The 26,472-nt window shown below is 44.2% G+C and overlaps 2 protein-coding genes across 52 annotated transcripts in view; one reads left to right on the forward strand and one right to left on the reverse strand.

Annotated features, from left to right (window-relative positions):
• Nucleotides 1–728, reverse strand: part of ASRGL1 (asparaginase and isoaspartyl peptidase 1) — an 84,748-nt gene extending 84,020 nt beyond the window's left edge. For both annotated transcript variants that reach the window (XM_053381253.1, XM_053381252.1), the window contains exon 1: nt 598–728. The gene's annotated coding sequence lies outside the window, so the exon portion shown is untranslated. The remainder of the gene's footprint in view (nt 1–597) is intronic.
• A 94-nt stretch (nt 729–822) lies between these two features.
• RIMS1 (regulating synaptic membrane exocytosis 1) overlaps nt 823–26,472 on the forward strand; it is a 232,049-nt gene continuing 206,399 nt past the window's right edge. For all 50 annotated transcript variants that reach the window (XM_053381174.1, XM_053381183.1, XM_053381178.1 and 47 more), the window contains exon 1: nt 823–1,509. In XM_053381174.1, coding sequence (XP_053237149.1) covers nt 1,337–1,509 — 173 coding nt within the window. In that variant the 5' untranslated portion in view covers nt 823–1,336. The remainder of the gene's footprint in view (nt 1,510–26,472) is intronic.

Below are 26,472 nucleotides of genomic sequence, written 5' to 3' on the forward strand. Positions count from 1 at the left end.
GTTCCCTGAACATTTATGCCATAATAATTGTGTTCGTCTTTAAGGTGTTACAAGGCTCTTTGGCTAGCATGCACATTTGATTTAAAACCGTCTCTTCATTTTTTGGCCCCACATAATCTTCACAGGCACACTGTACATAAAGGCGGTGTGCTACAGAGGTGGTGGTGGTGATGGTGGTGGGGAAACAACGCAAAACCCAAGGTTTGATCCCAGGAAGCAATTGTTCTGGATTTCAGTGGGGCCTATCCCATGTTAAGTATGCTTAGGATTGCAGCCTGAGCCCTACACACTTTACATCTACACCTGAATTCAGTGGGGCTCGCTACCAAGAAAGTGTGCAACCTGATCCTAAGCATGATCCTTCAAGCCACTCATTTCGACGGGGGGGGGGGGATGGCGAATCAAGCGTGCTTTAGGATTTAGCCTTGCTGCCTACTCCTAGTCCTGTTTTTAATCAGAAGAAGAGGGGCTGTTAGATTTCAGCAGGCAGGGGGAGGGGACCGCTTGCTCGCAGGTAAATACATCCGAGTTGGAGAATCGCAGCCTCCAAGAGCGAACAACAACAACAACAAAAACAACAACAACAAAATAGACCACCTTTGCTCCTTTAGATCTAAGTCCAGTGCTCCACCGCCTCGGTTGCAAGAAAGGTGCCCAGGAGGGGGGTGCACACCCTGGAACGAAACGCTGCCCGTATTGTCTGTAAGAGACAGCCCTCAGCATCCCCCAGGAGTGGAGCAGTTTGGACTCCGCCTAACTGACACCGAACTCCCCTCCCTCCCACTCCGCTCCCGTGCTAGCAGCAGCAGCAGCAGTGGAGCATTTTAGCAGAGCAGCAGCAGCAGCAGCACCCGCCCTTCCCCTCCAGCCCTGACAGTGCACAGAGCCTGGGAGCTGTAATCCTGAGCTGGCTGGCTGGCTGGCTTTGCTGCACGGTCCTGCCTGCCTGCTCCTCGCCGCCGGAGAGGATGGGCTGCCCAGGGCTGCGGAGCACCTTCCCCAGCGCTTCCTAGGAAGGGACCAAAACAAAGGCAGCCCCTCCGTGACTAGCCAGCCCGGGCTGGGGTGGATGCGAGCGACCATGAAAGGCTGGGTCTCCTCCTCCTCCTCCTCCTCCTCCTCTCGCTCTCCTGCCGTGGCTGCCTCTGCTGCTGCTTCTCCTGCCGCCGCTTCCCGAGAGCTGCTGGCTGCTGCTGATGATCAGAGGACTCCCGTGTAAAAGGAGGAGGAGGAGGAAGAAGAGGAAGAAGAGGCGGCGGCGGCGGAGGAGGAGGCGAGGCGTGCTCGGGCTGCCGCTGCCCAAAGGTGTCAAGGTGCTGGCGAGGCGAGGGGGGACATGGCTTCTTCTCCGGCTTCGCTGGGGCCCCGCGGCCCTCGCCCACCCACCGTGCCGCCTCCCATGCAGGAGCTGCCCGACCTGAGCCACCTGACGGAAGAGGAGAGGAACATTATTATGGCTGTGATGGACCGGCAGAAGGAAGAGGAAGAGAAGGAAGAGGCCATGCTCAAGTAAGCCAGAGGCCGGGCTGGCAGGCAGTCCTCCACTCCCTCCCTCGCGCACTCCATTCATGCACTCCCTCCTTCGCCGCGGGAGGGAGGGAGGGAAGGTGGGGGAGCTGGTGCTCCCGACAGGGCGAGGAAGGAGAGGCGCTGAAGCAGAGGCAGACTTTTTTATGAATGGCGCAAGGAGGGAGGGAGGGAGGGAGAGGGGTGCTTTCATGCTTGCTTGTGGGTCACACTCAGGGTACCTTTCCTCCACTCCTCATAGAACTTCATATGCTCTTCCCTTGGAAACTCTTCCTGCACCTTCTTCCATGGCCTCTCCTAAATAACTGGCGTGGAGGGGGGGGGGAGGCGATGCGTAAACCGGAAGGCAAAGGAAGGCGAGGTCTGTGAATGAATGGGGGGCCAAGCCATGTGTATGTGCTTCTGAAAGATAAGCGGGACGACAGGCATTCCCATTCCACCTTTAGGAAGAATTCCTCTGCGAATAATAATAATAATAACAACAACAACTCTGCCTATTTTGGGAGGGTCCGATGGGGTGGGGTTTCCCTAGGCAGAGTCTTCAAAAGTCCGTGCTGCCCCCACCTGGTTGAAACGGAGCCCAGCCCAGCTGCCGTGGGACTTTGTGGTGTGTCTGTGTGTGCCTTGTTGTTAACATCAACCACCTGCAGGAATTCTCCATTTGGGGTGGGTCTTTCTCTTCCCTCCTGCCTCCCTCCCTTTAAATCAATGGCAGCAACAACATTTTTCACTGGGGTGTGTTGTACCGAAACGGGGAGGAAGAGATGGCCAAGTATGTATTCAAGATACCAAGAGGCATTTTAAGGTGATAAATGCAAAGAATTGCATGTCTCGCCACCTCACAAAAACGGTTGTGCATATATATATATACCTGTTGGTGGAACTGGACAATTGACAGGCTCCATGCCCTAGATCACAAGCTGCAAAAGGGTGTGTGTGTCTGTGTGTGCTTGTGTGTAAATCAGAGTGTTGGTAGATGCCATATTTGGGTGTTCTCCAGTCCATCCCTTCTCCTTTCCTCAGCCTCGTTTTTTACCCCCATCTGATGCCTTACATGACTATATTTTCTATTCCTCCTGCAAATAAGTGTATTCGAGTCTAATGTGATCTCCAAATTGATATCTCCTGTATAAAAATAGATGTGTAGTTGGGCCTGTAAAGGGGGGTCAGGCTTTTTCTTTATGCTCGAGGCCTGCTTTCTTTTTGGATGGAAAGGGCAGTCTAGATTGCAGAACACAACCCTTCTAGCTCATATTTAAGCCCCCCTATTGGTGTTCAAAACATTCCTTTTCCTCCCAGTGGATTTTCTGCTTCCATGTGTTTATTTGGAAGATCAGGTTTAGTGGCTTTCATGGAAGGTGTGTAAGCATATGGGGAAGCTTTTCTCTTTGGGTGGAATCCCAAACAATGACTTCTGAGGTGCAAGTTCTGGTGTTTGTTCCTCTCCTCTCCCCCCTGCTAGCAGTGTCATCTATAATAGATGGGAAATATGGAATCCCTGCAGGCTCTCAACTTCTATGCTGTCTACTGTGAGTGATGGAGCCCGGGGGGGGGGGGCGACAGCGTCAGTCTCTCATTGTGGTGTTGCCTCTTCCTCCTCTGATCTGCACTGGGGTTTGAATTTCTGCAGTAGTGGTGGCAGTTGCCACCATCAATTGCACAAAGGTACACTAAGGCCCAGTAATTGGGAACGAAATGGCTCGACTTTGCTGCTGTTTAAGGGTTATGGTGCCGTGAGAACAGAAGGCAGCTGTTTGCAACCCTTGGGGTGTGGTTGATAATCTTGGGAGAGGAGAGGAATAAGAATAGCAGAGTGCATGTCAATGTAACAGTGAAAGTATGTCTTTATAAATAAAGATATGGAAAGATAACAGGAGAGCTGAAATGTTACAGACGTTTGGTCCATTCCCTTAAACCCTGCCTACTATTCACTTATAAGTATTTAAACTTTCTGCTGCACCCTTTAACACAGCACCCTACATCAACAGCCCAGCCCTAAACAGTGGCTTTGCTTCCTTGTGGCATGCTTAAGGTGGCATTGTATTGAATAGATTTCTAAAGGAACGCTGCTAGTTTGTATTCTGCCTCCATTGACAAAAAAAGGTGTTACAGTATTTGTGAGCCTCATGACAGCCTTGCAATATAGGTGAGGCTGGCAGAGGGTGTGAGGCCCGAGGCCATTTAAATAAAATTCTGCACCATGCTGCTGCTGGGAGCACTGGGGCAGCCAACCTGTGCCACACCTGCCGCAAGCAGCATAGCCGGTGGGTTTTGGTGGCACACCTGGGCCAAAGCAGGTGTGAGCCTGCCTAGAGCAGAGAGATAGAACTGCCCTCTTGCCTGCTTCTCTGCTGCTGCACTGCTTTCTGGCCAGGTATACTAAAGATACATCCTCACTGAGGCATCGTGGAAGAGCTTCTCAGGCACTGGAGAAGGGCTTTCCCAAGCTCCAGATTTGACTTGTGGCTTGCTTGCTTGAAAAGAAAAGAAAAGAGAAAATTTTGGCCACGGTTGCTCTCTGCTCTGCCATTTTGGCCCTCAGTATTTAAAATCTATTCCAGGAGGTTGTAGTGGGAGCCTTCCAAGCTTTCGTTGAAGGAATTTGTGGACGCCTCTGGAAAGTTAACATTCGAACACAGCAGAACACAGCTCTTTGAGGATTGGATTTTAAAGCTAGATGAGTTTACGTTGCTTGATCAAGTGTTCAAAAGGGCTGTGGTACCGAAAGGAACTTCTTTCCATTAGGCTTGTGTGGCCACACATTTTGTTCAAAGGCACCTGAGTAATAATAAAGGTGTTGCTGCGTCAGGTAGGGGAAAGTGAGCTTTTGGTTGGGTGTTTCCCTTCTGGAATCAAGAGCAATTCAGGAGAAGCTTGGCGCATGGCAAAGTGGATAATGTGCTTTGTGCAGTAGGAAGGAGAGAGAAATTAGAATAGTATGCAAATAGGGCTGACAGCTTCTTACTAGCCCTGTTCCTTTAGCTTCAGGTCGATAAAAGTCCACCTACAAGGTGGTTTTTGTGTGGCATGGCCTGCCCTAAAAGGTGATGTTGTGGTAGGGATGAGGAACCTGGCACCCTGTGGATGCTGTTGGATTCCAACTCCCACCAGCCTCAGCTAGCCAGGGAGATGATGGGAGCCATAGTTCAACAATATCTGGAGGGCCACAAAGTTCTTGTTGAAGAAGTACTACATTACATTATGTTATATTGTATAACATAAAGCATTCCCTTGTGGTCCTTCAAGGAATAATGGCCCTTCGAGAACAATAATTTTGGGGGAAAGAATGTTTTGCTTGAACTTTCATGGGCAGTCCCTTCTTTTTGTGGGAAAGAGGCTTGGGGAAATGACTATTCTTGGCAGTGTTGGAAAATAGCCAGGTGCGTTTTTCGACTGCTGTGGGTCCAGTTGCTACCACGTGAAGGTCTCTGGGTACCAGGTTGGCGACTGGGGAAAGCAAAATGTCACTTAGAGAAGGATCTGAAATATTTTCCTTGAAGCTTGAATTTGTTTTATTTTGGATTGTTTTATTTGACAATTTTATGTGTTGTAAACCTCTTTGAGATTTGTTCTTTAAAATATAAAGCAGTATAGAAATGATGATGATGATGATGATAATGATAAATCTCATTGCGGTGGGGGAAAACAGTTTAAGGTGCCATTTGGCGATTAGATTATACATCTGAGTTTCTAATGCTGCTTTTTGTCGCTGAGGTCAATGCTTTGTCAAGAAGCAAGTAAAACAATAAACGTAGCTGTCTTGGCCCATAAGAAACTGTTTGAATGGTTTTTATATATGAAATTTGTTTTATGTATCTTGTTAACGTTTTTAATGGTTAAAACACTTTAAGTTGTTTCGTAGGAAGTGGTTCATGAATGGAATGCAAATGAATAAATAAATATATATATAAATAAAGCAGCACAAATGAGGGGTGCAGGCTTTGGAGTTATCCAGAACTCTTCATCAGGCCAAGGGAAGCAAAGTAGGAGGGGAGAGACCGTGGCTGGCTGTAGCACCATGAGTCTACATTTGGTAAGATTCTGAAGGCAAAATGTGGAGACATTCAAATGGGGCTTTTTTGCAGAGCACTGAGACCTGCGGGTATAGGGCGGTATATAAATTCAATAAATAAGAATAAGAATAAGAATAAGAATAAGAATAAGAATAAGAATGTATGCTACTGCTTCCTGCATTGTGCTTTAAGACTCTTACCAGATGTACTCTTGGTGCTACCACCAACCAGTTTTTCTCTTTCTCTTCCCCTGTACCTGCCCCTCTTGGTTTGCATGCAGTCTATCTTGATGAAGAGCTCTGGGAAACTTGAAAGATTTCACACCAATTTGTGATAACAAAACTAAAACAGGTCGCCAGGCTAAAGATGAAAAGCCACTGATTGAGGCTGCAACCCTATGCCCAGTTTTTGGGAGCAAGTCCCATTGAACTTAGTGGAACTTAAGTTTTGAGTGGAGACATGGTGCTGCGAGCCAGTCTTCCAGTGAGTCAAAAGCCAGTAACAATGCACTCTTGCATTCACTTGTTGGCACCTCTTAGGATGCCCAAAGCTGTTTTCAGTTGTTGTTGCTGCTGTTCTGGATTACAAAAATAAAAATATGTTTAATGTAATCCTGCATGATGCCACATTTGTCCTCATAGCTAGCTAAATTGGAAGTGTTGGTCTGGTTTACTCATGCTGACTTAGGTGGTTTCCCTGGCCTTTGTGATGCTCTCCGGCCATATATCCTACGTGGCCTTTCCACAGAGTCACCCAAATCATATATTTTAGCGAAGGTGTGATTCTCCTGCAAGTAACTGTGTCAGTGGCGTAATGCAATATCCCTCCTGCCTGCCCTTAATAGAGAAGGAGTGGCTACGCTTTTGTCTCCCTTAACAATTGTCTAGATATTTATTTCTGTGCAGGTGGCTATACTGTTCCTAAAGAATTAAACAAAACTAAATGAAACTGAAATAGCACAGGCATGGGAGTGTTGTGTCACTCACCAGTAATTTAGGCTGCAATGCTAATTCCATTTATCTAGGAGTAAGCCCCCATTGAATTCAGCAGGTCTTAACTTCTGCACGGACTTGGTTAAGGTTGTGCTGCTAGTCATAGAGAATACTGGATCAAGTTGTTATCAGAGACACCTAGGCAACCACATCTAGTGCATCAGTGCCAACAGCAATAAAAGCACCTTTGGGGGGAAAACATTATAGTATTTTGTACCTGGGAAAAATGAACTTCAAAATGCGTTGGCCCTCCAATTAAATGGCACCTTAAGAGGAGGCAGCAGGTTGTGTGCAGCAAATAAGGATAGAAATGCAGTAGGAGAAACAAATGAAATAAACTGGAAAATGTAGAGAGCTGTGCTGGCTTATTGTTAGCAGAGAAAAATCCAAACAGGGTAGCAACTTATTACATATTAATTAATATGCACCAATGTGCATTAATTATTATTAATTTAATTTAACAATTTATATACCAATTACAACTGTCGCAAAGCAGTGAACTCAATAAATACAATAGAGATACTTTTTTTTTTTAAAAAAAGTCTCCAGTAGGCACTGGAAGTTCAATATTTATTTATTTCATAAAACTTATACACTGTTTGATTGTTTTTTGGGGGGCCTATCTGATCTGAGCTGCAAGAAAGTTCTACCACGTTGGCTTGGCTCCTGATGGATGCATGTATACATACATAAAATATACATAAGTTTATTTGTATGCTGCCTTTCCACAATTCGAACCATGCTCAAGGTGGCTTACGACATGAAAAAAATACTTAACTACAACATAACCAAAGCAGTTGTAAACCATAAATATTTTTTTTAAAAAAATACACAACCAAACTGAACAGTTTCCAAGTAAATCTCAACAAGATATAAAATACAGATACAAAAAGCCAACACGAAAACCCCACCGCCACCCAAAACAATACCCCAGCCCAAGGGTCTGTTCAGCAGCCTCAGCTTTTGTAGTTGGAGTCAGTCAGGGTCTCACCCTCCCAGACCGGGGGCGGGGGGAAGGCCTGCAAGGTATGGATCAGGTTTTCTGGGAATCAGAGCCAAGATAGATATTGGCTGTGCACTTGAGCCATGGAGGACTAACAGTGATTCCCACAAAGTCCTTAGTGATTGGCTAGGAACATAGGGAATCAGGTGGTCCTTAAGGTGCTGTGGATCCAAGTTCTTAAGGTCCTTGGAAATTACAAGCTTTTGAGCACTACAGTTCTATGCTAGCAATAGTCTGTCCCCATCAACAATCTAGCCACAGAATACCAGCTGGGCAGAGCAGTAAGCTAGCTTTCAAAACAAGGGGTGTCTTATTATGTTCTGTGGAATTGTCAAGCTATGCAGTAAGACTTCTCTAGCAACCAAATCCAGCAGACACGTACCTGCCATTTGTCTCACTCTTTTTTGATGACAGTAGGGTGGCAGTGCAAGCAAGCATGTATACACATGTGCTTTTAGTGGTGTTGCCTACTGGCCCTTTGGCTGATTGTAATCTTTAGGCTCCACAGCCATAACAGGAAAAGTCTAAATGCCCACTAAATACCAGTTCCTTGGGCCAGCAAACCAAAATGCCCATATCCTGTAGTGAGAGAAGGTACTCTTATAGAGGCAGTGTTCCTCTGGACCTGACTTAATGTTAGACCACCTCTATTCTAACACTATTCTAACATTTGTAGTAAGCTTCCTTCTGTTAGCTTTGTATGAATTTTAGTACTTGTCTTACTTTGCTGTACAGTATTGTATTTTAATAATAAGTTTTATATGGTTAAACCGCATTAAGGTTATTTATGATGGAGCTTTGGAATACTTGTAAAATATATATTTAAAATATTCTAAACAGTCATAGTTCTTCAAGAGTTAAGGGAGGTACATGATTGCCAAGAAGTACTTGCTTTAAAGTGCACATACCTGGGAGAAGATTGGAAACTGTCTTGCTGATGTATCTGTGGGTGAAAATGTGCTTTGTAGATTGACCATATATTCAAACCTTCCCCTACCTGTGGACCTCCAGAGGTCTTTTGATTTGGCTTCCAGTGGTCAGGGATGATGGGAGTGGTGGTCCAAAATGTCTGGAGGCCACCAGGAGAAGGCTGATCTAGTTATTCTATATTGCATGTTGGCCCACTTCCCTCCAAGAGAAACCAAAACCTCAGGGGTGAAACAGAAAAGTTTGTGTGTGTATATATATATATATCTTCAAGGATTTCCAGTGTTTTTTCAGCCAATGGGCACATTTGGATTTTTGAGTGCTGTGGGCAGACACCACCCACTCCCCTCAAGAGATAGAAAGGAAGAGAGAGTGCTTGCCCCAAGATATCTGGGTAGAATTCAGATATTAATCTGAGCCTTGCAAATAATGTAAGAGCCGAAAGGGAAAGTGGGTAAAAACATCACTCTTCCAACTTCCTCTTTCACCTCTTTCAAAAGAGAAAAAGGTAACAACTCCGCCCCTACAAAGAACTTGGTGCTCTGGCCATTGCCTCAACACGGGTTCCTACTCAGAAGCAGAAAGGAAGGAAGGAATTCCAGATGACAACTACTGCTGGTGTAGCAAAGCAACCAGCCCCATCCTTGTATTGTGGTGTCTTCTTGTGCCGTAGCATCAAAAAACGGGCTGGTAAAAGCTGCATTTTCCTTTGGTGCTGGTTGTCGTCTTAGCAAGGGGATCTCAAATGATGCTGCAGATCTCCACTGAGATATCTGACCTCACAATATGGCTTAAAGATATTCAGAGGCAGTGGGTATATTTATTTTCTGCTGTTAAGTACAAAGCCTACACCAGGAAAATCTGTAAACGCGGCTGTTTTCAGTAGCGCTCAGCGCTTCCTTCAGTTCCTCCCAAGTGAAGTCAGTTGGGGTTTTTACCAAAGGCTGCACTGGGAGCAAAGTTAGGTCAATGCTAAGTGCTCTGGAAAACCCCATCCATTACATTTGGGGACGGTGACTCTAAGGCACTTTTATAACTTGTGATGTTAATTGTTAGTGACTGTAGATGAAGCAATCCTGCATACAAGGGATAAGGGCAAAAATGGTTGATGTATTATGTTTTGAAGATACCCCTGAATCTTTTGAAATTATTTGCCAAGGTAAATACAGATTAGGATTATAACTATATGCAAAGTTGTTTATATTGTATACTGCTAGAGATTTTAAAATATTAAGTGGGCTATAAATGTTAAATAAATAAATGGTAATGAAAAACATGCGTGCACACACATGATATAGAAGCCAAATGCAAAGGGTGAAGCACAGATGTTAGCTTTTTCTAATCTATGATTTCAGCCAACATATCTTCTTTTCCCTTCATATTATCCCTAATGTATACTTGGAGGAGTATATCACTAGTAAGCCTAATCTTACAGTCTACTTCAGTAAATGTAATCTGCCACTGCATAAACTCATTTTAATATTGTGTTTTTTAAATTGCTATAACCTGCTCTGGTACCTTATGGTGAAGGATGGGTAAGAAATGGACTCACCATAATCTCCCTATGGATAACAGATAGCATTATTTTATTACACATTAATCTTTGTAGTGGCAATTTACTGTAATGGATCATTTCTGTGTGGATTGATCAACGTGTAATGTGTGTAGTGGCGTTCTGTATATGATGCATATAATCACGTTCAGTAATTCAGGACCCAGAAAGATGTTGAATTAACTTTATAGATAGATAAAGACTTGAGTGAGAGGATGCTGTAGGAGAGAGTTTCACCAGTGTATATCCCCCTTTATTGTTAAAGATCATAGGTCATAGCTGTGATTTTATTTGTTTGTTTTATTTATTGTCTGTCCTTTACATCATTAAAACACAATAATAAAAAGTTTAAAAAACAAATAACCCTTAAAATCACAAAATAAGGTGGGCCCTAAAAATATACTCAAGTGTCAAATGCCAACGTAAAAAGGCACATTTTCAGCGCTGTGAGGTCGGAGCACCACAGCTTAGGAGCTACACCCACTCAGCAGAGCCTCTGAGGGTCTGAGCAGACCCAGCCCCTCAGTTCTGCTTTCCTTTTACACTTTGCATGCTGATTGCTGCATCTGGGCTTGACGAGGCATGAGCCCCTCACCTGTTCTCAACCTACTCTAGCTGAGGACTCATAGACCTCCTCCCACAGCTAGTGAGCTCCACCTGGCCAGCTAGGGAGCTGGGCTGTGAGCCCTTGCCTGCACCAGCCTCCTAGAGCATCCCTCCAGCTGCTCCCTAGGCCTCAGAGCCCACTGTGTTCGTGGGGACAGGGGTCGCTCTGGTGATGGGTCCTGCTGCTCTGGTTCCTATGCACTGACCTCTATCCCCTTGCCGTCCTCCATCACCCTGTGAGCACTTCCTTCCCCAACCCCAGCTTGTCCCAGTGTCTTCCTCCTCCCCATAGTCCTGCCAGTTCATGACACTCCATCATGTCGCCTCTTACATGCATTGTTTTCTAAACTAAAGAGCCTCAAATTTTGTAACCTTTCCTCATAGGGGAGTTGCTGCAAACCCTTGTCATTTGGGTTGCCCTTTTCTAAACCTTTTCCAAACCCTGCAATATCCTTTTTGAGGTGAGGCAATCAGAATTGTAGGGACGTGGGTGGTGCTGTGGGTTAAACCACAGAGCCTAGGACTTGCCAATCAGAAGGTCGGTGGTTCGAATCCCCGTGACGGGGTGAGCTGCCATTGCTCGGTCCCTGCTCCTGCCAACCTAGCAGTTCGAAAGCACATCAAAGTGCAAGTAGATAAATAGGTACCACTCCGGCAGGAAGGTAAACGGCATTTCTGTGTGCTGCTCTGGTTCGTCAGAAGCAGCTTAGTCATGCTGGCCACATGACCTGGAAGCTGTACGCTGGCTCCCTTGGCCAATAAAGCGAGATGAGCGCCGCAACCCCAGAGTCGGTCACGACTGGACCTAATGGTCGGGGGTCCCCTTTACCCCTTTAATCAGAATTGTACAGTTTTCCAAGTGCAGTCGTACCATAGATTTATATGGCATTATGAAATTGACAAGTTTATTTTCAATCCCTGATGATTTATTTTCAATCCCTGATGATTCCTAACATGGAATTCACCCTTTTCACAGTCACTGCACACTGATTTCCCAAGCAGTTACTAATTGATGGCAGGACCTCGCCTTTTCTTCCATAACTGCTAAGCTCACTCAGGAGTCTTTGCTGAGAGACTTTGTCAACAGCTTTTTGAAAGTCAAAATACCCAGTGTCTATTGGATAAGCACCAGTAGTGTTTGCACTTGCAGGCAGGCATCATGAAAAGGACAAGAGAAAATGGTTTAAAGAGAAGCAAATTGCATTTTTAAAAAAGACTATTTAAGCTGAAAAGCCGCTTGCCTTTTCAGCAGTGGAAACCAAGGGAAGAGAATCAAGTTTCAGAGTGGGACACATGAGACTGAAGAAGTCATTGCTCCTTCTACCAGCTGGAGCCTCATATTTTCTCCTTTGACAGGGTTTGGATTTCCCAATCCCAGGTGGTGGTCTTTCCCAGCCCTGCTATGAATTCTTTTTCAAGGGAGATGTTAGACATTGAACATATAAGATGTTCTGGACTTGAAGTGTGTTCTCTGCCATTGCATCATGGTCTATTTCCAGTCTTTGAGTGAGGGGCCAGAAAGTTTCCTGCTGAATGTTTGCAGGACCAGCCTCACCCTGCAGTTTAAAGGTTTATAGCAGTCAGGATCCGAGCACCCAAAAACCCAACCTATCTTAGTGGACCATGATGGCTGTAGGGTTGTGGGGTTTTTTGTCTTTTTAAAAGACAGCTGTAGGACAATATGAACAACACACAGGTATGACACAATGACTTGAACCTCCAGGAGCCCTGTGCTATGCACACAAGGACTTTGCAGATGAATGGGTCCTTTGGAAGCAGCTGCAGTTTGAGGTCCACATAGGTCTGATCAGTGAGGAGAATGAAACTTATTTTTGTCTCCTTCGAGACAGCCCGCTTTCGGTCAGTGAGCGCAATGAGCTGAAGATGCTACCCGCAGTAGACCAGAAGCCAAAGACCTCTGTGTCAACTATTTCAATTCTGATGACAACTTCAGAGGCCTGCAGTTCCCTAAAGTGCCATGAAACAGTGGAGCTAAATAAATTCTATACAAGGCATTGGCTACAATATATATTACCACAGTGGTTCCCCACTCTGACAAGGACCCCCTTTTTCACACCAAAGAATTTCATGGACACACCCACCCACCCACCCATACACCCACGCTTATTGTTGTAATTTTAGGCTCCATTAATTGAGAAAATGCATACCAACAACAAACTATTATGAACCTAGTAATGGTTTTAAATGGCTTTGCTTTTTATCAATCATAACAACCACCTACATATGTTTGAAAAACAGTACAGTACATATACATTCTATTGAAAAATAGTTGTGCATATATGTTTGAGACATAATTTATTTTAGTCAGCCTTCAGTGAAAAGATATTGTCCCATCGCATGTGTTAGAATAATATTCAACTGTCAGTATGTAGTTGGAGTTGGGGCAGCCTAAGGTAGCAAAATGTCTTGGGCCAGCCCTGTAACCAGAAGTAGAGTTTTATGGGAAATTACTGTGCTCAGACTTCTTTAATTTTGTGTATTTTGCACCTACCTGGCTCTGGTTGGTAAATCCTGGGGCTCTAGTAAAAAGTAGTAGTAGTAGTATATTTGACAAATCTAAGGTCATCACTTAACCCTTGCACAGCTTATTTTAGAAATTAAACTTGTATGAGGTAATGAGGGAAAGACAGGAGCTCTGTATGCCTTTTGCACAAGTATTTCCACAGTACTGTATATGTCCCCCTCGCCCCCGGCTATGACTCTTTCGTTCCTAGGGGGCTACATTGTGCAAAATGCGCATCTTGGTAGATAAGAGAGGTGGCCTGGAGTTTGTGTGTGTGTGTGAAATTTGTGCATAGGGTTCGCTCATAACTCCAGAAAGTGTCAATCTGTATTGACTGTGCTTGTTGTTGAGGAGCAACAGGGTCAAATGGCAGAATGTGAACCACTGAGGTTTCACTAAGGGCTCATTCTTTCCCCTTTTTGAAAGCATGTTCTCTCCCACCTTGGCCTCATACAGTTACAATGACTAAGCCTTCGTGCACAATTTGATGAAACTGAATGCTCTGATCCTAAGCCTTGCTGCAACAGCACAGCACACTTAGGAGGGGATATATTTAGAAGTGTGCTTGCACAATGTCACAAGCTGTGATGTTATTTCGCAAGCAGAGATGCCAACACAAATAACAGAGCATATTAGGTCATTCTTGATTGTAGATTTATTTGTTCCTTTAAAAATACCCTGATTACAGAAATATTCATACTTGAAACCTGCACGGCATTTCAGCATCCGCGATTAGTAGTCAGATGCCTCACCCACTGGAAGGTTCTGTTTTGAATATTGGCTATTCAAATCATCATCATCGTCATCATCTTGTTTATATGGCATGTTTGTACATTTTATTGCTTTGTCTTGTGTGGGAAATCAGGCAGCTGAGGTTGGCCTTGTTCAAAACAGAGGATTCTGGAGAGCTCTGCCATATTGTGTCATGGACTGGTTGGATGCAGAGGAATAGTGGGAGGAACCAGCTGGGGAACAGCCAAGGGAAGAAGGCTCAGAGCTGAGGAAGTGGTGGTAGAACAACGATGAGTAGTCAGAGGGAGAAGACTGGAAAGAGGTAACAGGGCTTAGTGAGCTGGGTGAGTCAGTGGCAGAGAGAGGTCTAGAAACAGAGGCAGAAGCTGAAGCAGGCCAGTGGGAAGAGGGAGGCCAAGAGGTAGAGGTGAGTCAGGCTGGTGAAGAGTCATAGGTGTCTCCTGCTGCTGCTGCTCCCCCCCCCCCCCAAGTGACTCGCAGAACCAGAAGAGGCTGAAACAGGCAGAACAGTGACAGGCTACATGAAGGCACAGTCTCTGATTGCTTGGGAAAAGCCCTAGAGAAGAGGGGACTCAGACGATCATGGGGATTTCAGTCTCGGCAACTGATTCATGGGGCCAGACCTACCGGGATGAGCTGCTGTGCTCATTAGCCAAGTCTGTGAAGATGGTGTTTCTGCTAATAAAGAGTTAACTCCAACTATAGTGTGATTTACTTCCGACCAACTCTTGGTCATACTAATACTCTAATGATTTCAGTGGAATTACAATGATATGAAATAATAACCAGGGAGCTACATAGCACTGAGTTGAAAGCAGTCCTTCGGAGTGAGAGAAATCTCAGAAAAAAACAAGGGGCGGCTAATAATTCTAACTCAAACAACGCTGGGGAGATGTTATGAGTGCTGCCCCTTTCTCAGGAGCAAAATGGGTGTTCAGCACCACTTTTTCTCTTTGAATGCTTCAGTTCACTTTGATAATGATTCAGTTGCTGACATAATATGGGGCGGGGGGGGGGGAGCCTGCATGGGACATGCAGGTGGCCCTAGTTTATGTAAGCCCAGCCATTTACCCTATAATAAGGAATCTGCAGAATTCTGGCTGCTTCTTCTTTTTTTGAGATTCTTTAAGTCTTTCTGCTCTATTTCTCATAGTCTTGCTAAATGTGGAGAAAATATTCCTGGTATCCAAATTAAAAATGCATAGTTTGGGGGCTATGTGGAGTTGTTTATAGTCCCTATTTGGTTATTTAATTCTAAACCACTAACCTTGCCTTTCTGTAATTTACCCAGCATCAGTGAAAATGCTTGCTACAGCTTTCAGGAATACATTGAAAGTGTTAGTTTTCTGTCCTTTTGAAGTCCAGAGCAACTATGAGAGTAATTTCTGGCTATTTATATGGGCTGCAGGCGCACCTGTGATATGTTGCTAATAATTTAAGACTTGAGTGCCATGAAAAGTTCCAGTTTCGGCTTGTGTTCCTGATTTATTGGAACCTTAGAGGTTGTATTAACTCATTTTTCATTTGAAAACAGCTGTTTTATCAGCAATCGGCACTTAGGAAGGAGGAAGTATTACTTGATCAACAGCATTCCATGATTTATGTTGAATCTATTCGTTTTTCATTTGTCCAGAGAAAGGTCATCGTTGTACTACTCAAAGTTTCCCTTTGAGGAAAGGGTGCTGTGCATCATCTCCATTTACATAATTTGAAATCTCCGCTTTTTCATTCCAAGATGCACCCTTCCTATTTAATTACGATATAAACAATCTCATCCCTGATATGGCATCCCCATCCTTTTTTGCCCCCCACCCTTGGGAATCGTAAAGTGCCAATTCTGCTCTATGCCAATGATTTAGTTTTGTTATCTCAGAATAAAATCAGACTTAGAAGGATGCTGGTTAATTTGGACAGCTGTGTAAAAAAGAACATCTAAAAATTAACTACAATAAAACCAAGTTCACTGTATTTGGCAAGAGGACTATCAAGTCCAGGTGGATTCTAGACGGTCACACCCCTGATCAAGTGCTCAGTTTTAAATATCTAGGATTATTTATCAATGGGAAATCATCATGGAAACCCCATCTAGAAGCAATTAAGCTAATATCTGGCCATTCTACTGGGCAGCTATATAGGTTCTTCCATTCAAAGGGCGGGCAGTTAGTCAGCTATTAAGATATTTGTCTCTAAAATCATCACCTGAATGCTCTACGGGGCTGAGGTATGGGGAATTGGTATTAAAACTGAAATAGAGGTCCTGCAAAATAAATTTATGAGGCAGATTTTGGGGCTTCCCTGTGGGACACCAGCAGCCCACCTCAGAGTTGAGTTTGGCCTCCCCTCGCTAGCAGCCAGAATTGATCTAGCCTATCTGAGATACTGGCGTGGGCTAAATGCCTTCGAGGATCATACTCTTACTAAGATCTGCTGGTTAGAGCAACTAAGGGCAGGGGCTGAGCACAAAAGTGCCAAGATAAATTTAGGGCTTATAATCTTCAAATGGAGAACTATTTAGTCCTTATGCCACATGACCTTAGAAATTGGATTTTTGATCAGGATGCCAACCAAGACAGAGCATCCATCATTGCCACCCGTTACTCTATTTGGTACCCCCAAATTAAGATGGATCACTCAAGGCCCTGTTACCTTGAGACTCTGACCTCCCCACAACTATGCAGGACCTCTGCAGAACTAAGAATTCAACAGATGCCCTCAGCATATTTACAGGGGAGATATTGGGGGATTCCCCATATGGATCACAAATGTATATGGATGAAATCAGGTAGAGGATATCACACACTATCTGCTGATTTGCCCCCTGCATACAACGCCCAGAGGAAAATTTATATCGACAGTTCTCATAGCTGTTAACGTTTCCCTTTTTAAAAGGGAAATTCCCTTATTCCGAATAGGATTCCTTGCAAGAAAAGGGAAAAGTTGACAGCTATGCCAGTTTTTAATTGGCTTCCGGGTCGATCCACACAGGAAGTGACAGTTGAACTCCTAGCAGATAAATATCTATATATTACACACCAGGTAGCCAAATTTGCACTGCCAGCCAAGAAGCTCCGTTCCATCTATGTGAATGCACTCCAATCTTAAGTTTTAATGTTGTAAATTTCTTTTTATGTTGCAAACTGCTACAGGTTGTATAGTTTTGGATGAAAGTTTCCTTTCATTCTCTGTCTTCCGCGGTAAAGGCCTTAGGCTATATGCAATAAAATTGATTGACTGACATTCCAAGATGCAAAAAAAGGAGGAAATGTTTGGAAGTGCCTGTACAATCCCCACAGTGAATCTGCCTGTTCCTTTTGTTGTTGCTCTTCTTTAGCAACTGCAACTGTGTTCTAGAACACTTGCTTTAAGGTTGCAGTCCTGTTCCCACTTACCTGGGAGTAAGTTCCATTGCACTCACTAGGAGTTACTTCTGAGTAGACATGTTTAGGATTGCATTGTCAAACACACAAGTCATATGAGTTCACACCTCAGGGGATTTCTGATGGGTTGCCTGCAGATCCCTGCAGTGTGTACTTGAATGGGAAGGCATATACGGTACATTTTTTCCTGACAGGATGTGTGAAATGGCCCACCACAGTTGGATAGTCTTTGCCAATTTGCAAGAGTGTCTGACTTGGCTCTGCTTCTATGCACTTTCTTCAAATGATTGGATTTTGGTGTGACATTTATTGATCGGAAGGTCTTCTGTGCTTGCTTACACAAGGTAAATGTAGAGCTTGGGATATATACTCCTTTAAAGAAACATGTTCCATATAATTACTAACCCACCATGTCCTGCTCATGATCTGTGCAAACAGTAAGAACACAGAACCCCCTTTTGCATCAGTCACCCCTTCCTAACCCTGCCTCTTATTCTTGCTTAATTCCCCCCTTTCTGTACCTGTCCTTCCTTTGCTGGTTAATGCCATTGAGAAGTAAGCAGTGAATTTTGGCACAATGGTATGCCCTCACTTTTGTTCTACAAAGAGCACACAACATAGCGGGGGAGGGGGGAGGAAGCACTTACCTGACCTCCCAGCAGGTAAGTGGTTGCTACTTAACAGGAGGGGGAAGGGGAGAATTGAGAGGGTGGGGGGCACAGTGCAAACCCGTGGAGGAAATGCTGTGCTCCTGCCAGTGTTTTCTTCCTCCCTCCACCTCCTTCAACTAAGCAGCTGTGACCCACCTGCTCGGAGGTTAGATAAGCACCTCCATTCATCTACAACTGGAGCATAGCTGTCAACCGTCCCTTATTTAGTGGGAAAGTCCCTTATCCCAGTGCCGTGTCCCGCTGCTGTCCCTTATTGATGATGTCCCTTAAATTTCCCGGGTTTCAAAGGAAGCAGCTTGTCTCCCTCCCTCCCTGCCAGCCAGGGAGGAGGGAGGCTCCAACTGTGTTGCTTGGCTGCGTTGCTCACCCAATAAGGAGTCTAAGAACGACTGGGGGGTCGAGCTTGCATCCCTTGTGCTGATCAAATTGGCCGCGTTGCCTGGGGACTCGCCTTTGCTCAGCACTTCCCAGCGGAGAGGTGATGGTGGTTTTCCTTGCTGCATTCCCTTTGCCGGGTTGCTGCGCTGTGGGAACCACCACTTGAGGCTTTGTTTGGCTGCTGGCTGGGCTTTCTGCCTTTGGCTTAGAGGCGCTCAGAAGTCGAACATACTTGTGCTCTGAAAATCCCTTATTTTGGCTGCTGATCCCTTATTTCCGAGGCTGCTGGTCCCTTATTTTCAAATCTGTAAGTTGACAGCCAGGAACTGGAGATGGTCTCTCTCTATATAGAGAGACAGAATAGGGAGAGAGCTTGTTGGCTCTGTATAAGAGAGTGTGTGGAAACCACCACAACCCCCAAGCAATGCCACAATGACATGTTGCTTGTGAGGATAAAGAGCCATTAAGGATCACCACATTGTCTATGAACCTACCCGTACTTTCAATACCTTCTTTGGAGGCTCTGTGCTTAAACTTACTGCCATTTTAAATGCAGTGTTTGTGTGTGTAGGAGCAGGGTGTAACTAGGAAGAGGACCTTCTCAACGGTGTGACCTTCACTGCTCCAGCACACACATATGCGGGCACACAAACAAACCTTAGCCACTGACGCTGGTATGGATGGTCCCACATGGTCCAAATGCCACATGGTTATCATCAACATGTTTCCAGGGTCTCATGGGATCCAGCCATGGGAAGCAGCTAGTGGGCTGCTCTGGGAAAGTTTGGATTGAGTAGAAACATCCAGTCTTTTAGCTGTTGGTGGTTATGTCATAAATACTCAGACTGGGATTAGTCCTTCTGAGTATAAAACTGCTCTAAAGCAAAAGAATGCTTTGAGATTGAAGGGGCATTTTGTCATAAAAATGTACTAAGCCGACTAGGTGTTGGGTAAATGCCCCTGAACTTTAGCTCTTTTATCTTCCTTTGAAATTTGAAGCCTGTTTATGCATTGTTAAACCATCATAATGTCAACCAGATTTCTCTCTCCCCTCCCCACGTTTTATTTAAATCCTTGAGAACATGTTGTAATAACTAAAAATAATTCAAAGCCGCGTTAGAGGACAGCCTGTTTACAGCAGGGCTTTAAACAAATTTCCACTGCTTGGCTGGTGTATTTCTGGCAAATGTGCTGCCATAGAGGTGGCACTATTCAGCTGAAATTGTGCAGGCACAGGGCTGTCCTTCACCAGCATTTTATCACAGTACAGTGGTACCTCGGGTTAAGTACTTAATTCGTTCTGGAGGTCCGTTCTTAACCTGAAACTGTTCTTAACCTGAAGCACCACTTTAGCTAATGGGGCCTCCTGCTGCTGCCGCGCCGCCGGAGCATGATTTCTGTTCTCATCCTGAAGCAAAGTTCTTAACCTGAAGTACTATTTCTGGGTTAGCGGAGTCTGTAACCTGAAGCGTATGTAACCTGAGGTACCACTGTACTTACTACCTGGCATCCTGAACCTAAGAGTATTTGATGGGGAGGAGCCCCATTGACTCATTTCATTCCCAGTAGCGTGATCCTATAATTCTTATTTATTAATCAAATTCATAGCCTGCTTCTCTTCCAAGGAGCTCAGGTCAGATCACGTGCCCCATTTTGTCCTAACAACGGCCCTATGAGGTAAATTAGGCTGAGAGATAGTGACTGAGTGGCCGAGTAGAGTTTTGAATGCTGACCTCTGTAATCCTAACCTGAAACTCGAACCCAGAGGTCATATATGTGGTGCTCTGCACCGCCAACATTGCTGGCCATTGGGTATCTTGGCTGGGGCTGATGGGAATTGTAGTCTGAAACATTTGGAGGGGAACCATGTTAGCCTTCCCTGTGCTATTTGCTACTCTGCAATAAAGGAACTTGATTTTAAAAGCAGCAGCATGAACAGCAAAATGGCGTTCTAGGCTTGGCCACTGGCCTGTTCAGCTTTCTCCCATTTGCTAGAGAGAAGGCTGTAGAACAGTCTTCCCCAACCTGGTTCTGGAATACAATGCCCATCACCCCCACTATTCACCACGAATGGAATCTGCAACATCTGGAGGGCACCTGGGGCTTCTAACCTAGTCTATTTACATTGTAAAAGTCTAGGTACAGATTGAAACAAACATTTATATTTTTATGACATACAGTATGTCAGTCAAGTGTACTGTACATAGCCAAATACCTTTATGATGTGTATAAAATACAAAGTTTCCAAAGCGATTCATGAATTAAAAGAGAAACTTGTTATGAAAACTTATGATATGAACTTAAGCAAAATATCTTATGTGATACCCCAAATACTACTAAGGATGGGGGACAATTTTGATTCAGTTTGCATTTAAAGCCAAATCTATCAAACGTGCATTTTTCTAGACAATATGAGGCCTGAAACACAGCAATCCTTCAAAGTTTGCACTAATCTGAGTTTTACAAGGAAGTTCCCTAAGCAAACAGTGTTCATGAAAATGCCAATATTAGTGGAAAGTGTACATTAAAATTTATATATTAGTGAAAATAACAAACAGATACACATTATATTAGAATAAATTACCAGCAGCAGTGTATAGTCAAAACTGCATACAAAATATGTTTATTAGAACAAATTCATACAACAATGCTGAATAGTTGTTCTGAGGATTTTTTCTTCCATTTAAAAAAAATCGCTAATGGCTACAGAAATGTGTAGAACCCCATTTAATACTGGAAAAATTGGTAACTGAGAGAACATGAGTTGACAGATCCTTTCATCCCTAGATACCAAATACTCTGCTTTTTGATCTGCCTCTCCCTCTAAAGATTTTTGAGCTCCGGTGGAGTGATAGGTCATATATAGAATGCAGAAATTACTCACACCATGCTAAGAATTACCTCTTGTCCTCTATCTTTATGTTTATAAAGGTTTGTGCACCTCTTAATTAGGGATGCATCCTGTACGCACATATCTGGGTACCATTGCATGCAGTAGGACTTACTTCTGAACAGACGTGTATAAGATGGTGCTGTGTGTCATTGGTATTTTATCAGAACCAAAAACAAATTACACTGTTTCCTTAGCTTTGGTAATTGCCAGCCATCCCACTCAGTCTGTTTTTATGAGCGATTTGGCTTGGATGCGTTATGCAAGAATGGGGAGCATGTGTCTCTGTGTGTGTTTCATAATTCAAGATCCACATTATTCCTGTTGGGAAAGTGCACACAACAGGGCCGGCCCACACATGAGGTAAGGTGAGGCAGTCGCCTCAGGCGGCCAGATCCACAAGGGCAGCAGATCCCAATGCAGATTTTTATTTCCCTTGTCGGGATGTAGATTTTTCACTCCTGCTTTCCTGGCATGGAGGAGGGCACCATTTTGTGGTTTGCCTCAGGTGCCAAAATGTATTGGGCTGGCCCAGGCATAGGAGGAACACCAGAAACTGCAAGTCTTAAAGAGAGGTAACAGCATTGCCACAAAAAGGCAGTCTTAATGTAGTGTTTAAATGTTGTTCTTAACAAGCTCTATTCTGTCTCAGTTACTGTATAACTTTAAAACTGCAAATCAAATTGAGATGTAGACAATAACTCATATTTTTACTCCCAGGGAGAGGTGCTTCTGGGATTCTCTTCTGTAGGTGCCAAAAGAATGTGGCCAGTATTGTTAACTCTGCACCTTGACTTACAGGGCAACTGTGGGGGGGGGGGCGTCATTTGCTTTTCTACCTCATCCAGCAAAACACATTGGACCATCCCTGCCTGCATTACATACCGTATTTTTCCGTGTATAATATGCCCCCATGTATAAGATGCCCCCTAATTTTGGGGACTCAAAATTTAGAAAATGTGGGGAGATTGCCCAAAGTTGTTGAACCTTTTTTGGACGGGGATTGCCGAAAATCACTCACCCGACGGAAGAACAACGCTTCCTACTATCGCACACAACACAGAAGACACCCACCCTATTACCATTGCAGTGGCCAATCAGATAGAGCCCTTTCTGCAACCACCAATCACCCACACTAACACCACAGACACCCAACGCACTACCCGTGTATAAGACGAGGCCAATTTTTAAACATAACTTTAATGTAAACAAACCTAGTCTTATACACGGAAAAGTATGGTACTTAGGCTGCTAATACACACATAATACTCCCATTATGACTTGGAACAGTACAGAAAAGTTGCTATGGGTTTGATCTTGAGGCTACTTCTCTGTGGTATGGAATGTCTGAAAAGTCACTGGTCTAACTGTCGACTGAACTAGCTGTTTTGCTATCTAAGATGCATTGGGTCTGCAGAATTTTTGCTTTTCCCTTTTCATTTTTGAAACATGTTTTTCTTTGTCAAAAATGTTGCTGCCAACCCTCTAGTAGAGAGAACCTAGAATGTGGGAGTAAAGTGTGAAGACAAAGTGTAGAATTATTAAAGGCAGGGGGAAAAAACCCATTTTGTTAACAACTATTTGCATGCATTAACTTGACCTTGAGCCTGCCTTCTACAATTCTATGAAATTACAGGGGAAGGATCACTTAAGTTTAAGCTGATGATCCAAGTGACTTGGAAAAGCTGTGGCTCATGATGTAAAATTGAGATGAGTTCTCTCTTGCAGGACTAGCAGTTTCCTGAGGAACTAGTTTTGGGCCGCAATCCAGCAAATATGTAGCTGCTGTATTTAATAAATATGATGACCTTAGAGGGCATAAAAACACCATACTCTGTGCTGGGCTGTGGTGGTAGAATGGTATTTATTATTTTTGAACTTTGGTGTGATTTTGATTAATTGAATTAAAACAACCCCAAACAAATCAGAGTATCAACCCCACAGACATTGAAATGGTTTACTCTTTACCATGAAACTGAAAGTATTATTGGAATCACTCTTACGGTCTGAGCTTTATATGCATGCTTGTTTGGAAGTAGGTCCCATTGAGTTAAATGGAAGTTGTTTCTAAATGAAGTGTGCTTAAGATCACATATTTTCTTTGCTCAGTGATTCAAGCTCTTATAACACCACTCTTCAACCAGAAGCCCGATATCTATATTAGAAACAGGCACATATGTTGCGTATACATTTCATTTACTAGAAAACCTGTTTTGCTAAAGGGACACTTTGAGATCTGAGTGAAGTGGATCCAATGCCTCAAGATTCATCCGTCTCCGAAAGTAGCTTGCCGGTGTGTTCTGATGATTTGCTTATCTGATTCCACTTATGGATTGTTTCCCATAAAATTGGGTTGTTGGTTTTTCCCGCCGGAACTCAGTTCCGGCACTTCTCACGTGGGCACCATTGCCATTATAAGAGAAAAAGGGAGGTGTTCATGGTGAGTTCTGACGCCTCTTTTTCTAGAAAAATAGCACTTCATAAAATATTTCAAAGCAATTTCACAGTAAAAACATCAACAATAGAAACAATCTCTTCTAACAAAGTAGGACACATCGCCACACTAAGTACCATTTATTCCACACAACTTTCACTTCTGCATTGGCAGCCTCGGCCAAAAGTCGGGGTCTGAATTGCTCATTCGTGTGGGACATAATGCCCTTTTCACTGTACGGCTACCGCTTTCTGGTTTCGGTCTTTGCCATGGATCTCTCTCTCTCTCAGCACCTTCATGACATTGCTCCCCACTACCCTAGTGCTCGTCTTCATCACCTTTGGCCGTTTCCATACTGGTGGCACTTTGTATTGATTACTCTGCTATCCTGTGGCAACTTTAATGATGAGCAGATTTATTGTGGCATGAGCTTTCATAGGCTAAAGCACATTTCACCCAATTCTGCATTGTGGGCTAGAGCCGAGTTTATGAAAAGCATCTGAGAAAGTGGCCAGTAGGCTACAAATTGCACAACACTACACATTTGTTGCTATCGTGCGTTGTTGTGGTTGCTTGCTGTAGCTACCACCTTCAGAATCTGTTCCTTTCTTCTCCGTATTACATGGCATGGGAGTAAGTGGTGTGGTCTTATGCCTTCCATCTTGACGTTAATTCTCTATTCCACGGCTGTGATACCACTGGCCGTTGTGATGTTGGGTGTGGCGATAGGCTGGTACAGTAGTGTCTCACCCAAGCAAGGGACTGCTTACACCAGCAAAGTGCCACTTCTGCAGAGTGTGTGGCCGCTGGGTACTTGTTAAATTTGCACTGGATGAGATGTTTTTGTACTGCAGGGAGGGTTGATGTTTTTCCTGTGTTGCTGAGCGAATTGCTCATAGCTGCCTGATCACGAGTGCATTGCGTTTGTTTAAATGCACGGAGTTCAGCGTTCAGGGTCCCATACTGTGTTTATGTGGCACCTCTTGTTTCTAAGTGCTTGTTTGCGTTCGACAATGTGGGAACAGGCTCTGTCTGCTGCCTCATTCTCCTTTGGCCATGTGTCTTGTCTGGATCTCTTGTAGAGTAGATCAGGGGTGCCTCTCTATGGAGTGGAACATGAAGTCCTGATAGCATGATGCATGATGCTGTCTGGTTGCCAGAAATTAACTTGGCTAATATAACTACACAGTAGCTACAGGGGAATTATGGGAATCTGAGCTTCCCTTTATATGATGTGCTAGGACCAAAGCATATTTTTAAAGCGTATTTCAGAGAGGAAGAATGAGAATTCTTCTGGCAAAATCATTTCTCAGACCAGCACAATATGTTCTTTCTTACCCATGCCATTCTTTTATAATACCTTGTGAATAATGCCGTTATCATTGGCATGCTGTCCAAATTGCATCTATACCTTTGCTAAATTCACCTGACTTTATTTATTTATTTTTTGGTGAAGACTCTTATGACCCACGCCAGCTTTTCAAGTGAATGTATCAATATGCTTTGTCTGCTTTCATTAAGCTTGCATTATTTATACAATTTTGTAAGTGGGTAGTTAGAAGAGACGATGGTTTGATATACAACCTCAATAACCCAAAGAAGTGACAATTGTTTGTTATACAGCTTCAAGACCTTGTAAAATATTTCATATTTTCAGATGTTAAATGATCAGAGCTTTCTAATAATCTGCCTCCTTTATAACACCTTGTTTGGACACCCAGTTGTGCCTCACTTGCTATAGAAAGATCCTTGTAGACTGGAGTACATTGATTCTTGAAAGAAGTGTCTTAGAGGCTGTGGCATCATGCTGTCTAAAGCATTTTTTTGGGAGGGGGGGATCAAGCCATGAGCAGAGAGTCATCCTGGCTTTATCAGCACTAAAATAGATTACCTGACTTGCAGTTTCCTTAAAGAGGGAGGGAGAGAAACAGAGCAGCGGGACTTAACCTCAGCAGTTTCAGAATTCAACATAGCAAAATCTGAAAACGATAAAGGAGAGTATCCTAAACATGCACAGAGTGCCCTCTCCTATTCTCAGTGCTTTGATTTCAGCCTCCACACATGCTCTCCAGTAGCAATTGATGGGGCAGGGCAGGGCAGGGCAGTCTCAGCACCGCTGGCTTCTCAGTGCCTGGGTCACTGCCAGTTATCAGGAAGAGGAGGAAGTGTGGCTATGAGGAGGCAAATGCGGTGATGGAGCCAATCTGATGCTCCCATTGATGCAGCGATAGAGCCAATCCGTTGCTACCATCCCTTTGCCTCTCCCACCATTTCTTAGTAACTGCCAGTGATGGCAGTGTTGGGAAGCCAGGTAAGCGGTCAGGCCCAAAGTCTTGTGGAAAGTCTATGGCTGCTGTTTCTAAAAACCTTTTTAAAGGGCTGGAGAGAGGAACACAAAATATGCACAAGCAGGTGGTGCTGTGGGTTAAACCACAGAGCCTAGGACTTGCCAATCAGAAGGTTGGCAGTTCGAATCCCCGCAACGGGGTAAGCTCCCGTTGCTTGGTCCCTGCTCCTGCCAACCTAGCAGTTTGAAAGCACGTCAAAGTGCAAGTAGATAAATAGGTACCACTCCAGCGGGAAGGTAAACAATGTTTCTGTGTGCTGCTCTGGTTCGCCAGAAGCGGCTTAGTCATGCTGGCCACATGACCCGGAAGCTGTACGCCTGCTCCCTTGGCCAATAAGGTGAAATGAGTGCCGCAACCCCAGAGTCGGCCACTACTGGACCTAATGGTCAGGGGTCCCTTTACTTTTACCTTTAATTCCTTGTCAAGATGCATGGCGTCTTAACTATATATCAAGACCATGTTAGTGGGTCTCGTGAT

The sequence above is a fragment of the Podarcis raffonei genome, chromosome 3 (assembly GCF_027172205.1).
Source record: "Podarcis raffonei isolate rPodRaf1 chromosome 3, rPodRaf1.pri, whole genome shotgun sequence".
Classification (NCBI taxonomy): domain Eukaryota; kingdom Metazoa; phylum Chordata; class Lepidosauria; order Squamata; family Lacertidae; genus Podarcis; species Podarcis raffonei.